The 15,035-nt window shown below is 34.4% G+C and overlaps 1 protein-coding gene across 2 annotated transcripts; it reads left to right on the top strand.

Moving 5' to 3' along the window:
* The first annotated feature begins 1,289 nt into the window (after positions 1-1,289).
* Positions 1,290-14,951, top strand: LOC111309977 (glycoside hydrolase family 2 protein). 2 transcript variants are annotated; one of them, XM_022909020.2, is made up of 17 exons: positions 1,290-1,469; positions 2,424-2,663; positions 3,141-3,287; positions 4,557-4,635; positions 5,387-5,570; positions 7,110-7,175; positions 8,299-8,538; positions 8,911-9,117; positions 9,260-9,563; positions 10,061-10,220; positions 10,372-10,480; positions 11,678-11,813; positions 11,930-11,985; positions 12,073-12,372; positions 12,449-12,571; positions 13,214-13,903; positions 14,604-14,951. In XM_022909020.2, exons 1-17 carry the CDS (start codon positions 1,337-1,339, stop codon positions 14,772-14,774), a joined length of 3,345 nt encoding a protein of 1,114 aa, XP_022764755.2. In that variant the 5' UTR covers positions 1,290-1,336; the 3' UTR covers positions 14,775-14,951. The 2 variants fall into 2 exon arrangements, with proteins under 2 accessions (XP_022764755.2, XP_022764758.2); XM_022909023.2 differs by having other exon boundaries at positions 5,382-5,570.
* The last annotated feature ends 84 nt before the right edge of the window (positions 14,952-15,035 follow it).

Below are 15,035 nucleotides of genomic sequence, written 5' to 3'. Positions count from 1 at the left end.
ATGATGGGTACTCCCACAGCTTTGCAATCCTAAAAGCCATTAATAGTCCGGTGAGTCCACCACAATTTGCCTTCACTTGGATAATGTTAATCAAAAGAAGAGTTATTATGAGTGATTGAAAAGGATAGAAAATGGCCGAGGTTTAATAATTCATTTTTAAGATTTATGTTCGTTTTATATTGTTGATAATTTTTTAGTGGATGATTTGTAAATTTAATTTAAATTCTCATTAAGATTAAACTTTATTCTATGTGAGAAAAAAATTGGAAAAATTTAAGATCAATTAGAAATTGCAATATTTGGTTTGATTAAAATTGATTTTTTTATTCGGTTTAGATTGAATTTTGATGTTAAATGTATTCATTAAGTTTGGATTAAATTATGAATTAAGATGTGAAAGAAAAGAAAAAAAATTGAATTGAATTAAATTATATATTTTTATTAGTTTTTATATAAATTTTAAATTTTTATAAAATAAAAATAATTATTTTATATATAATTTTATTTAAATATATTAAAAATTTTATTAAAATAATATTTATGTTCGATTTTTATTGTTGATAATTTTTTAGTAGATGATTTATAAATTTAATTTAAATCCTTGATAAGATTATATTTTATTTTAAGAATGAGAAAGAAATTAAAAAAACCAAAAATTAATTAAAAATCATAGTATTATGTTTGATTAAAATAATTTTTTTATTCAATTTATATTAAATTTAGATATTAAATATATTTATTAAGTTAAGATTAAATTTTGAATTAAAATATAAAAAAAATCAAATTCAACCAAATTATATATTTTTATTAGTTTATATAAAAGAAAGAATAAACAAAAGATTTATAAGTTAATTAAGGAATTAATATATTTTTCCTTTAATTCTTTTATCTTCCTCCTATTGTTATTTTTTTTATTTATGAGGAAAAAATTTATATTCTATAAGCGAATAAAAATTAACAACAAACCGAGATAAATTTCTTTTATTTTTAAATTTAAAGTCAAATTATTGAATTATAACTTTCATTTTGTATCTTAATTCTTAGATATTCTGAAATTTTTACTACGTAAGTTTTCATATATATATATATATATTTTAAAATTGATATTTTTTTTTTAAAGAGAGAAAAAACAAAACTAAATGAAGGATAATGTTGGCAGGTCACCGTTATTTTCGAAGCAAGTTACCAACGTGGCAAGTAACAACGTAAGACGACAACAATGTCACGTCACAAATACTGATCAGATCAGATAATATTTAAAAAAAAAACTCTTCTCTCCGCGACTTTTTGATTTCATTGGAATCTTCACTCTCTAGGGTGTGCTGAAAAGTGAAAAATGGCATCTTTGATTGTGGGACAGCTTGTTTTTCCATCAGAAAACGGTTACAAAGTGTGGGAAGATCCCTCTTTTATTAAATGGAGAAAAAGAGATCCTCATGTTACTTTGCGTTGCCATGACTCTGTTGAAGGTTCATTCTTTACTGTTTTTTTTTTCTTTGATCAAAGTGTTGATTTTTTTTTTGTTGGATTTTTTTGTTTCTGGGTTTAGTTCAGTTTGAGTTAAAAGTTAATATTTCGTTAACATCTGCCTTTTTGTTGATCGTCTTTTTTGAAGTTTCTATTTCACTCAGATTTTATGCTTTGGGTGTTTCTTGCATTTTTATGTATCTGTTCAAGATTCATTCTTTACTAATACTATATTGATTGATGTTTAGATTAAAAATTGCTACTTGGGTTTACTTTGTTTCATTGTTTTTGACCAAGAATTGATTTTTGTTGTCCTTTTTTCTACTGGGTTTTGTTTAGTTTGAGTTTACAGTTAGTACTTAATCATTATTAATATTGTTTTTATTTTGTTTTTTGAAGTGTTGGCTTTTCATTTTGATTTTACACTTTTGGTTCCATTGATTTTGAAGTACAAGTAAAAGGTTGTGGGAGTAACTTACTATAATTTAGTGACAATTGATTTGAGTATTTTTTATTGATATTCAGATTTTCTTTTCATAAAGAGTGTATTTTCTTTTAGTTGCTTTAGTTACGCAATTCAAGGTAATAAGTGCCAAAGTTAGTTCACATGGTGCTGTTTAAGAACTTGGTTGTGATCACAGTCGATACGTGTATGTTTGAGTTGTTTTTTGCTTAAGATATATTTTTCATTTTTTTATTATGAAATGTTAGCAAGTGTTTGCAAAGGAACTTGAGTTTTGTGTGAACTCCTTGTTTTTGCTTGCATGAGAGTTGGCCTGATCCATTCTAATGGGTAAAGTTACCAAGTGTAACTTAATATGCTGTTCTATGAATCTGATTTACTTATGATAATAATGTTGCTCCCATAGACATATAAACTGAGATTTGATCTGTATGTTTTGTTCACCAGTTCAACTTCTGAATTGTGAATTCCTAACTCACTGTTGTATGGATAGGATCTCTTAGATACTGGTATGAACGCAATAAAGTGAACCTTTCAGTATCCAACGCTGCTGTTTGGAACGATGATGCTGTTCAGAGTGCACTTGGAAGTGCTGCTTTTTGGGTTAAAGGCTTGCCTTTTGTCAAGTCTTTGTCTGGTTATTGGAACTTTTTACTGGCTCCCAATCCTGCTGCTGTTCCAAAGAATTTTTATGAAAGTGCATTTCAGGATTCTGATTGGGAAACTTTGCCAGGTAAGATATGTTAACGTGTATGGTATAATTTTTTTTTCTTTTTTTTTTCTTGGGCATGCTAACTCGGACTTTACCTACATTGCTTTTGTTTTTCAATTTTTAGTTATGTGTCATCCCTTTTAAAAAGAAACCCACCTCAGTCAGGTTTGGGTGGCACAAGCACCTAGGCTCCTGTCAAAATTGCCTGCCCTGTATGGACATCACAGTCAGGGATGAACTATAGGCAAATTATGAGTTTAGATAAGCAGTTTGATGTTCATTGTTTGATAAGAATCGCTTATTGATATTTTGTTATTTGCCACTTCTTTTATTTTGTTATCTTCTTATTTGTTATTATTCTTGAGCTTCACAGTTGTACTGGACCCTGATTGTTTTTTCTTCATTCTAAATTGTCTTTGGATTTTTAAATATCTTCAGTTCCACATCATTTCCTGAACAAAATTCTCTAATGAAGTTTATCTTTTGCAATTGAAACAGTTCCTTCCAATTGGCAAATGCATGGATTTGATCGGCCTATTTACACAAATATTGTGTATCCAATTCCGCTTGATCCTCCTCATGTTCCTACAGATAACCCTACAGGCTGCTACAGGACATACTTTCAAATTCCTAAAGAATGGAAGGGTATGATCTATTTGAATGTGTTTGTAATTTAGAGGGTTTTTATTCTGCTAATACGTTTTGGTTGTAACTTTCTTCTTTAAATCTGTTTTCACTTCATTGGTATGCTTTAAATGAAACTGTTGAAGTTGTTTTCACTTCCACATGTCTGTTTATTATTTATTTTGTTTGAGTTCCTTTTTCCACTTATAAATGATTTTTGCTGGACCTCCTAAATATGTGCATATGTCACGGATCTAAGAGGGAGTCCTGAATCCCACATCGAACATAATAGGAAGGTCCCTGGGGTATAAAAGGGTTCACACCATCTCCGCCTTGTGAGGCGCCTTTTGTAGGACAAAACCGTGAGGCCAGGGGGGCCAGAGCGGACAATACCTCACAAGGGTGTGAACCGTGACGGAAGGCTGATCTGGGACGTCAGAAGGGTGAATGCCCAGGTCCCGGAGCCGCGCGGGTTCGGAGCTTAAGTCTCGACCCGTGACAAGTGGTATCAGAGCCAGCCCTAAACCGTTCGATCCACGCCGAGCACCTCGAGGGAGGTAGGCAGGGTGGCCGGCCTCCGTGACGAGGGTGTCACGAGGTTGGGTGCGGGAGAATGTCACGGACCTAAAAGGGAGTCCTGAATCCCACATCGAACATAATAGGAAGGTCCCTGGGGTATAAAAGGGTTCACACCATCTCCGCCTTGTGAGGTGCCTTTTATAGGACAAAACCGTGAGGTCAGGGGGGCCAGAGCGGACAATACCTCACAAGGGTGTGAACCGTGGCGGAAGGCTGATCTGGGACGTCGGAAGGGTGAATGCCCGGGTCCCGAAACCGCGCGGGTTCAGAGCTTAAGTCTCAACCCGTGACACATACACTTTCTGGGTCATTCCTGAGCTTGTGTTTTGTGCTAGTTATTGAATTTTCAATCAAGAAAAATATTCTTTGCACATTTCAAATTGTACAATTAATTTATTGGTTGCTACAGTTCCAATTCAGTCGCATGGGAAATCCGATTATGTGTTACAAGGCATATTCTCAGTGATCATTTTTGGGGATTTTCTCTATATGTGTAAAGTGTTAATAAATGCATGTGCACATCCTCCAGTAATACAAGTCTGAGACTATTAAGGCAACATATGCGAATTCATATACCTCTTCATAGTATTTTTATCCTCTAATCTTTTCTTCATATCCTGAATTACTATTGCTTATTGTGTTTTATATGCTCTGTTGCTGCAAATTCTACAATAACAAACTTATGATAAAATAGTATTTAATATTTTGCAGGTCGCAGGATTTTGTTGCACTTTGAAGCGGTTGATTCTGCCTTCTGTGCATGGATAAATGGGGTCCCCATTGGGTACAGGTATATAATGCGTCATACTTGCTGTAGTATTTTATTTATTTCATGAAAGTTTTCTCATATATAGAAATGTTGTCAATTGAGTTCAGGCACTTTTAATCTTTTGAATTCGAGAGATGATGGGGAATTGAGAAATGGGAGACGTGTTCTTTTATGAATGAATTAAGATATTTCTTGTTAAAGTAACGACGTGGAATAGGTACTTTTCCTTAGAAGTTAGAATTTAGTGACACCATTCTCAATCTATGGGTCGGATACAATTTCATGGGACTTGGCCATGAATCAACCATAAATATTTTAATTCATTAATAGCTTACCCAAAATACATATTTGAGAAAATTTAATCTCAACCATTTTCTATCCTCAATTTCACTTTATATGAATATTGTTGGTAGAAATTAGTTGCTCCTAAATTGAAGCCTTTCTTTAGGAGAAAGGATGAAAAATCTTGAATTATATGTTAGAATTTCATGGTGTCATTGGACTATGAACATCTATAGAAATCAATTGCGTAAAGAAAAAAAAGAAAGAAACCATACACAGATTCACACACACAAGCTTGTCAGAGAGCATTGTTTTATTCATACAGGAATATCATCTGAAGCAGCTTCCAAATATAATTCCAAAATAATCTCTTGACAGTTTATCTTGCATAAATGAGCAGCCGCTCCACATAATAACCTTTATGAGAGCCTTTGATTTGGTATCCTTTGTTGTGCCTATTATCTAATTCTTTTCCATTGTGTTAGGCCAGTCAGGATAGTAGATTGCCCGCTGAGTTCGAAGTAACAGATTATTGCTATTCATGTGATTCGGACAAGAAGAATGTTCTAGCTGTTCAAGTATTTAGGTGGAGTGATGGATCTTACCTTGAGGACCAAGATCATTGGTGGTTATCTGGTATTCATCGAGATGTACATCTCCTTTCTAAGCCACAGGTATATTCTCATCATCTTTGTTACTATTGTTACTTTTTCACTGTTAGGTAAGTTATTGGATGGTAGATGTTGCAGAGAAGCACCGGAGGCTTTATATGCGTATAAAACTATTTGCACAGACACCATACTTTAAATCCGTTCTTCTTGCATCTTTCTTTTTTTGTCTTTTTTAACATGAATTGCTTCTATTTTCTCGGTTGATAAGGATGTTCTTGAAATTATATCCCTATTTGAGGAATATAGACTAAATTAGATAACAAGAATATCTCAGGAAAATTGATTGCATATTAGATTATAGGTTTGAAGTTTTTGTGCACTCATGACCATGAAACTTGCAAGGAAATCTCTAGGAGGCAATAGGAGTTTACTTAGGCAGTTTCTTGTCTTGGGAAAGTTTTGTCAATTTTTTTCTTTTGGAGGCTGGAGTACTTTAGCCTTTTGTCAACTTCTTGTTGATTGGTCCTTTGGGCAGACAAATGATAAAAGCTGGGTTAGATTTGTCATATGACTTAGGTCATTATGTGAAAAATGAAAAAAAAAAGGCAAATCATTTAAATAGTTTTCTTAAGAGGAAAGTTTAGTTATGATGGCTGGAGTTGTGTGAAATTAGCTGATTTAAGAGTTTGAATTAGGTGACTGTGATCAACAGCATGTTGAATACTGCTTTGCAATATATGAACTTGTAAAAATATGTCTTAGGTTTTTGTTAATTAATGTCTGATTTACAAAGTGTCTAATGATATCCGCCATATGAAAATCAAGTTGTCTGTGTTATGGTGCTTATCATGCGTGGGTAATCATGTTGGTCTGCAGCGTCACTTGTTTCAGTTGGTGCTTATTTATTTTACCTGTTATAACTTTATTTTAAGTGCTAATATATTCTGGAAGAAACATCAAAAGTTCTCATAAAGGTTTTCCCATCCAAAATAACACACGAAAAGGTTTCTTTTCCAGACAATACCCAATGTGAAAAATGAATTACATAAAAATTGGCCAACTATTGCCAGTACCATCCATTAATTTTGGTACAGAATTCCTTTGGTGGCCTACTTAGTTGTTACAATTTGCAAGGATCATCTTGTGCTTTTTATTATGAACTTGGTTGACTTAATAATTCACAAGTTTGTAACATACTGAGTGCAATGAGTAATAACTAGTAGGATTGATTAGATGATTTGAGTGAACTGCAACAACTTTGAACTTGTTGGAAGGAGACTACAACTTATTGGGTAGAAAGGCTTATGCCTCTTTTGCCTTGTGTCAAAGTTCACTTTTTTCCAATTTTGTCTTGTGATGAATATATGCAAGCAATTCTATGTCATTTTTAGATCATATCCATTCCATACTACAATAGACTGCCTATGGAATAAAAATTTTTAGAACCTCGTGCCAAATATTTGTGACAAAGTAAAAAAATTAAGTCCTGATCTTGTAGATTTATACTTAGATATCTCTTTTTCTTTTTTTTTTTCCCCTCTTCCTTTTGGTATCATATAACTTTGTCTCATTTTAAAATAAACCAAAATAATTTTTATGCAGGTCTTCATTGCGGATTACTTTTTTAAATCAAACTTGGCTGGCAATTTTTCCTATGCAGATATAGAGGTAGCATTTACTTACTGCAAGAGTATCCCAAGCATTTTTAAGAGTATTGATTGCAAAAATTATACGTGCCTTGAGTTCAAACTATGTTGTTTTCAGTTGGATAAAGAACTTGATCTAGTTATGTTCATCTGTGATCATATTTGTTATTTGTATGTGCATCTCAAATTGAGTTTATCAGTTTTATGGATTTGTGTGCTGATACAAGTTGATTGATTTTACTGATAGATCATATTTGCCACTTGCTGTTCATAGATGTGACAACTTATTGCCTTTGGACACATGGTATAATAAGCTGAAGTGTAGCAATGAGTTCTAAATCTGGGTGGCACTTTCTAGATAATATCCTCAAATGGAATCGTGATATATTTGATGCTGAAACGGTTTAGTTCTTATAAGGCTTGTCAAAATACTTCACTGCAACTTAATGATTGAGTTATTGTTCTTCAGAGATTTTTTATTATATATTAATTCTTAGGACTTGTTTTTGGTCTTGCATTTTGATTTGAGGTGCCATGGAAGCGTTTTTCTCCTCCCCATATTCTAGTTCTCCTCACTTATTCTTACATTCCTTTAATTAAATTGGACGGGGATCAATGGGCTAACTAGTGTGTTTGAGAATGCTGCAGATAGGAATGTTAAAGAAGACTTTCAAACCTGCAGAAGATTCTAATTCATTGAACTGTCATAGCTGCATTCTTACAGAGCTTCATTTTAAATTCTTCATTTTGTACCCAATGATTTAGCAAAATATGGTCCTTTTGACACTAGAATGGAGCTATGTTGCTGATGTTGGATCAAGTAGGAAGAACAAGGAGCCAATGCATAAACTGCAAAATTTCAAAATGCTTTCCACTTCATTCTAACACAGGATAGGAAATTTTGATTGTAAGAAGAGTGGTAAATTTTTTATCATTATTTATGAAGTTGTGCTTAATGCAATCACTAAGTCATAAGCAGTTAAATAATTACTAAGATAAAACCCTAAGCAGTAACAATTGTTGATTTCATTAGCTTATTACATCTTATTTTCTTTTGTTTCAGGTGCATTAGAACTTTTCTCCTATAAACAATTGTTATATACTAAAAGTTGTAATATATTGCATCAAATATAAACGTTATTCAGGTTGAAGTGAAAATAGATTGCTCAAGAGAAACATCTAAAGATAAAGTGCTTACGAACTTTATCATAGAAGCTGCATTATATGATGCTGGGAGCTGGTACAACCATGATGGAAACATTGATCTACTTTCATCAAACGTGGCTAACATAAGGCTCAAGCCCTTCCCCACTGGAACTCTAGGTTTTCATGGTTATATGCTGGTGGGGAAACTGGAAAAGCCCAAGCTATGGTCTGCTGAACAGGTAAGATCCTCAGTCAATTCAAGTTTATTTAAAATTTATATTATCATATATATATATTCAGAAACTTAAAGTGCACCTTCATCCTCCCCCCTTTTTTTATCTGCCATTCTAGTCTAGATCCTCTAGGATTCTCCACTTCTTTGTTCTCCTTTTTTTCAGTGGCAGCTGGAAAGGTTGGGGTTCAAGTCCATAGAAATGGGCTGTGCTTTTAATGCTACTTATATGTTTGTTTGTTTAAATGCTTTCTTATGCCTCATGGGGATTCAATATCATTATTTACTCTTATTTTGCTGAGATAGCACTAGTTATACGTTATAATCTATCCGTTTTAATGCAAATTGCTTATTGCTTGCTTGTTGCCATTTCCTGCAGCCAAATCTATACACTCTGGTTATCATACTTAAGGATGCATCTGGCAACATAGTTGACTGTGAATCATGCCTAGTTGGTATAAGACAAGTATCAAAAGCCCCAAAGCAGCTACTTTTTAATGGGCATCCAGTTGTAATAAGAGGTGTGAACAGGCATGAGCATCATCCACGTTTGGGGAAGACAAACATAGAATCTTGCATGGTTAAGGTAATGACATCTGTCTTTGTCAACTGTTATCTCTTACTGCAAAGTTGTTGCAGCTTACATTGATGGCTGAATTGGACCCTTGGAATACATATTCATTCATTTTTCTTGGAATACATATTCATTCATTTTTTTTTTCTTTCAGGATTTGGTTGTAATGAAGCAAAACAATATCAATGCTGTGAGAAACAGCCACTATCCCCAACATCCCCGTTGGTATGAGTTGTGTGACCTGTTCGGTATGTATATGATTGATGAAGCCAATATTGAAACACATGGTTTTGATCTTTCTGGACATCTGAAGCATCCAACTCAGGAACCTAGTTGGGCTGCCGCAATGATGGACCGTGTTATAGGCATGGTGGAAAGGGACAAAAACCATGCCTGCATTTTTTCTTGGTCCTTAGGAAATGAATCTGGATATGGACCTAATCATTCTGCTTCAGCTGGTACTGCATTCTACTATTTACTTACCATTAAATGTTGTGTTTCTGCCAGCAACTATTATGAGTTTTTTCTGCTTCTGACTCTCTTATCAGGACTTTCCAAGTATCTCTGGTAATGAAACATTTACTAGAAAAATAGTCTAAGCTTTTTTAAAAAGCTTAGGTGCTTGTAGACTACTTTTGATTTTTAAACTTCCACAATTAGTTCTTTTTCTCTTCCCTTGGCTGCCACTGTTATCATATTGCGGGTAGAGATACCTTTAACTTTCAGAATTTGACTGCTTCCTTGTTTCAAAAAATATTTTTTTCTTTGCATACCTTTGCTCATGCCAGAATTAGAGTCATTTCGTCAAAATCAAAGTACAATCAGGTTTCCCATTGTTCCCCTCATACAACAGCTTTTACTTATATTGTTAACCGTACCTCAGGAATATGCTTTATGTTTCTCCTTTTATGTTATTTCTTCTCTTGTCACTTATTGATGTGGAGACTTTATTTAGGATGGATTCGTGGGAGGGATCCTTCACGACTAGTACATTATGAAGGTGGTGGATCTAGAACCCCATCTACCGATATTGTATGCCCAATGTATATGCGCATCTGGGACATAGTGAAGATTGCAAAAGATCCAAATGAAACACGTCCTTTGATTTTGTGCGAGTATGTGATTTTCATCTCCTTGATATTAACACATTTCTTTACATCTTTATTCTTTTCCTTTTATTTTTATAATAACACTTTGACCTGCAGTAATTTATTGTCACAGCCATGCCATTATATTAATTCAAGGTCATCTTTGCAATAATATCAGGTATTCACATTCAATGGGAAACAGCAATGGCAATATACATGAATATTGGGAAGCAATTGATAACATATTTGGCCTCCAAGGTGGCTTTATATGGGAGTGGGTTGACCAGGTTGAGAATCCTCTGTTAAGGACCTTTAGGAATGTAAAGAATCATATGTCATGCCAAAATTAATTTCACCAAATAGTGTCCGTTTCATTCATTGGTTCCATAAAATGTAAAACAATTACTCAACTTACAATAAAAGTACGTGGACTTAAGCGATAAAGGCATTGCTAACTCTAATATAAGCATCTTATGCTTATATCATAAAATGGGATTTACTTCTTGGCAAAAACTGTTGGGGATGAATATGGCTTTTGTCTCTTTTCTTTTCTGCATCTCTGTCCTCTCTCTTATTATCGACAATTATTTTCTTCTCCCCCCCTCTCTCTCTCTCGCTCTGACACTCTTTTTCCCTCTCTGTGTATTGTTCTTCTCTCCTTTTCTATTCATATACTCTCCTTATCTCTGCTTTGTTGTCGAGGGAAATTGAATGAGGGTTTTGAGTGGACAAAACTTTTTTTTTTGTTTGTTTGTTTCTCTTTATATGTTGTTCACTGAATTAAGCTAAGATTCTGAGAAAAAGAAATCCTCCCATAAAATATATTTATTACTTCAAAAATATCTTTTTAGCCTTATTGGAATGACATGACGCTTTTAAACTATCTTTTCTTTTTGAAAAAAAAGTTATTGTTTGTTATTGATAATATGCCCATTCTCGATGCCATTTGTTTCATACTTTGACTTTTTCTGTGATAAGTAGGAGCATTGGTGGTCAATATAGACATTTATCTTCTGAAAATTTCCAGCATCAAATTACCAAGTTTGTGTGCAGCTACAAGTAAATAAAACAGGAACTTCATCACCAAGTTAGAGTTAGATGCCATTTAATCAAATAAATATAGAGAAATTTTTTTTTGAGACAATTTTTGTTTCCTATGAAGCTTTTCTCCAATATACTTCCCCTGTTAGTTTTTACCTATTTCCTCTCAAGTATTTCATCCTTCTGCTTCTAAATTTTGTTTTTAGTTATTTTTCAGTGGCAATATTATGACTTATGATAAATCCCATAGGATCTGAACCCATGTATCTTTAAAGCACCTAGGACTATGCTAGGGGCCAGTTCCATTTGGCCAACTGATACTGGCTCCTCTGATACTGAAATTGTTTCTTTTGCTCCCATTCAATCTGTTGTCCTTTTTTGTCCATTTCTTTCACCGATTTTTTTATGTTTGGAATGACTAATATTTTGCATTGTGCTTATAGGGCCTATTGAAGGCCAATGACAATGGTAGTAAATATTGGGCATATGGTGGTGACTTTGGGGATTCTCCCAATGATTTAAACTTTTGCTTGAATGGTCTTACATGGCCAGACCGAACTCCTCACCCTGCCTTACATGGTATCCTATTTGAATTTCATATTTCTATTGCACTGAAGCACTTTACTCGTTAGGATACATCTGTATTTTAATTGTCCAATTGCATGACCACTTATAGGCTCAATTATTGTTTGCAGAGGTTAAGTATGTCTATCAACCAATCAAAGTTTCTCTTACAGAAACCATGATCAAGGTACTTCATATTTTAATTTTTTTTCCAGTTTCTGCATGCTCTTCAAGTGGTCTGTTTTTAACATCTAGTCAAAATTGATCTTAGCAGATAAAGAACACTAATTTTTATGAGACAACAGAAGCAATGGAGTTCAAATGGGCTGCTCATGGGGATGGGTGTGAACTTGGATGTGGAATTCTATCCCTTCCTGTGATAGAACCCCAGGGCAGCTATGAGATAGAATGGAAGTCTGGTCCATGGTATCCTTTATGGGTTTCCTCTGATGCTGAAGAAATATTTTTAACAATCACTGCTAAGCTTTTGCACTCTAAACGGTGGGTAGAAGCTGGTCATGTTGTTTCATCTACACAAGTCCAGTTGCCTGCCAAGAGAGATACGCTGCCTCATGTAAGTTCTCTTCCACTCCTTTTTTCTGGTTTGTTTATTCTGAATCAGCTAAATATTATGCTTTTGAGTTCTTCAGATAATCAAAACAAAAGATGATGTCCTTTCTGCTGAAATTCTTGGGGATAATATCAGAATTAGCCAGCAGAAGTTATGGGAGATTACATTGAATATGAAAACTGGAAGTCTTGACGGCTGGAAGGTAATCTAAGCCTATGGCCTTTCTTATGCTGCCCATTTTATTTTTATGTTTGCTTGTTTCCTAAAGTGGCAGAAAGAAGGCAATAAAGCAAGCCCAGCTTTGTATCTTGTAAATCAAAATATTTTTGCTGTCTTTCTCCTTGTAAATGCTTTTAGGTTTTTGGTTTAAGAACCGAAGACCTTAAATTTTCAGTTAGTAATATAAAACTTTGGAGTAAAGGCTGCATATTCTAGAAGTTGCAGTTCGTGTCATAAAACCAATGCCAAGTGCAATCCAGGTCCTTCTGGGACAGAAGCTTTAATTAGAGATCATAATGGTTGTTTGCTAAGGATTTTGGATTTCCTCTATTTTGGTTGCTGACTATGTGTGGTATTTTATTTGGTCTGATGATGGCAAGGGGAGAGGGTTTTAGTCAAGTTCGTCTTGAGTGCAAATCCCTCGGTGCACACAAACTTTATAGGTTTGAAGTGAAATTTTTTTGGGGACTTTTGATCCTTATTTGAAATCTGTTTCAAAACTTTATAGGTTTTTCCTGTTTCTCTCTCTTAATTACCTTATATCTTTAAAATTTTGTTGCAAACTAAGGCACTGTAAAACAATGTTGCAAGTTCTAATTTCTAAACAATTGGTGGTAAATTGCAGGTTGAAGGTGTCCCTATAATGAAAAATGGTGTATTTCCATGCTTTTGGCGAGCACCGACAGACAATGACAAAGGGGGAGGTCTGAGTAGTTATTACTCTAGTTGGAAAGCTGCCGATATGGATGACATAGTTTTTCTTACAGAAAGCTGTACTATACAAAATAAGACTGAGCATCTTGTGAAAATATTGGTTGTTTACCTTGGCATCCATAAGGGTGAGAATGGTACTTTAACTGAGTTGGCAAAAGCAGATGCTTTAATCAAAATGGACTTGCTTTACACGATCCATTCTTCTGGTGACATCATTATGGACTCCGTTGTAAAACCAATTTCTAATCTTCCTCCTTTACCACGCGTTGGAGTTGAATTCCACCTGGAAAAATCAGTGGACCAGGTGAGATGGTATGGAAGAGGGCCATTTGAGTGCTATCCTGATCGAAAAGCTGCAGCACATGTTGGGGTTTATGAGCAGACGGTAGATGGCATGCATGTTCCTTATATTGTTCCTGGGGAATCTGGGGGTAGGGCAGATGTCAGGTGGGTGACATTTCAAAACAAGGATGGCTATGGAATTTATGCTTCAACTTATGGCAAATCTCCACCTATGCAAATGAATGCTAGTTATTACAGCACAGCAGAGCTTGACCGAGCAACACGCAATGAAGAACTTATCAAAGGGGATTACATTGAGGTAATTTGTCTTTCTCTGATTTTAGGTTAAACAAACTTATACCAGACACCAGTTGATATCTTTTAAGGTGTAAGAGATATCTGTGTGTGTGCGTGTGCACATCAATGTGCATACGTGTGGGCACACGTGATGCAATAAACTGTTCTGTGCTTTCTATTTGATTAGATCAATTCTGTACATGATGCATATCTATTAACAAGAGTTATTTCTATAAAGAAAGCAAGGTCATTCGGAAAATGATATGGTAAAGAGTACTAAGAACAAATGTTTAAAAGCAGTTCAGAAAACTCCTTCGAGAAATAAACATATTCGATCTCAATCCCCCTTTCTCTATTGAAGCAGTCTAATTTTGAGAATCTAACCCTTTTCTGGCTAGTTAGAGTCAGCAACATAGATTATATTGCACCACTGCAAACTATACTATTACAAATCATATTCTGAGTACCAGTAAATAGGATTCTTTGCCACGTAGGACCATATCCATTTTTGTATACTTACATCCATATACACACATGCTAAATTTGCAATAAATTGAAGGTTTTGTAAGGCTTAGATTTTCGGATATCTTTTTCATCGATACTCGTATATTTGCTGCCAGTTACTTATTTAGTTTTATATAAAATCTTCACTTGAATCTCATTCCTTCACCCATCTATCAAGAAATATGACCTTGTCATGTTATTTTTTTTTTGTTTTGCAGGTGCATCTTGACCACAAGCACATGGGTATTGGCGGGGACGATAGCTGGACACCCTGTGTACATGAAAAGTATCTGATTCCGGCTGTGCCATACTCATTCTCTATTAGGTTGTGTCCTGTAACTGCAGCTACCTCTGGCCAAAGTATCTACAAATCCCATCTTCAAAACTGAGTCCATCCTCTGTTTTTGCTTCAAACCTTTTGAAGGGTGAAATTATGAGAAGGTTCTTAGTTTACCATGTAATAATAAGGCGTTTCGACTGTCTAGTGTAGTTTTAATCCTGTCTGTAAGAATCATAGTCAGGTTTGCTTATGATAATAAAAAACAATCTTATCTTGGAACCTAAAATTATTAATCTTTGAACTTATTTCTTGTTTGTAGTTTGGTCTAGAAGAGAGAAATATCAAACACCTAGTAATACAATATCAGACC

Source organism: Durio zibethinus, chromosome 19 (genome assembly GCF_047325235.1).
Source record: "Durio zibethinus cultivar Kanyao isolate XHJ-2024 chromosome 19, ASM4732523v1, whole genome shotgun sequence".
Taxonomy (NCBI): Eukaryota; Viridiplantae; Streptophyta; class Magnoliopsida; order Malvales; family Malvaceae; genus Durio; species Durio zibethinus.
This window is presented reverse-complemented; position numbering and strand designations above follow the sequence as displayed.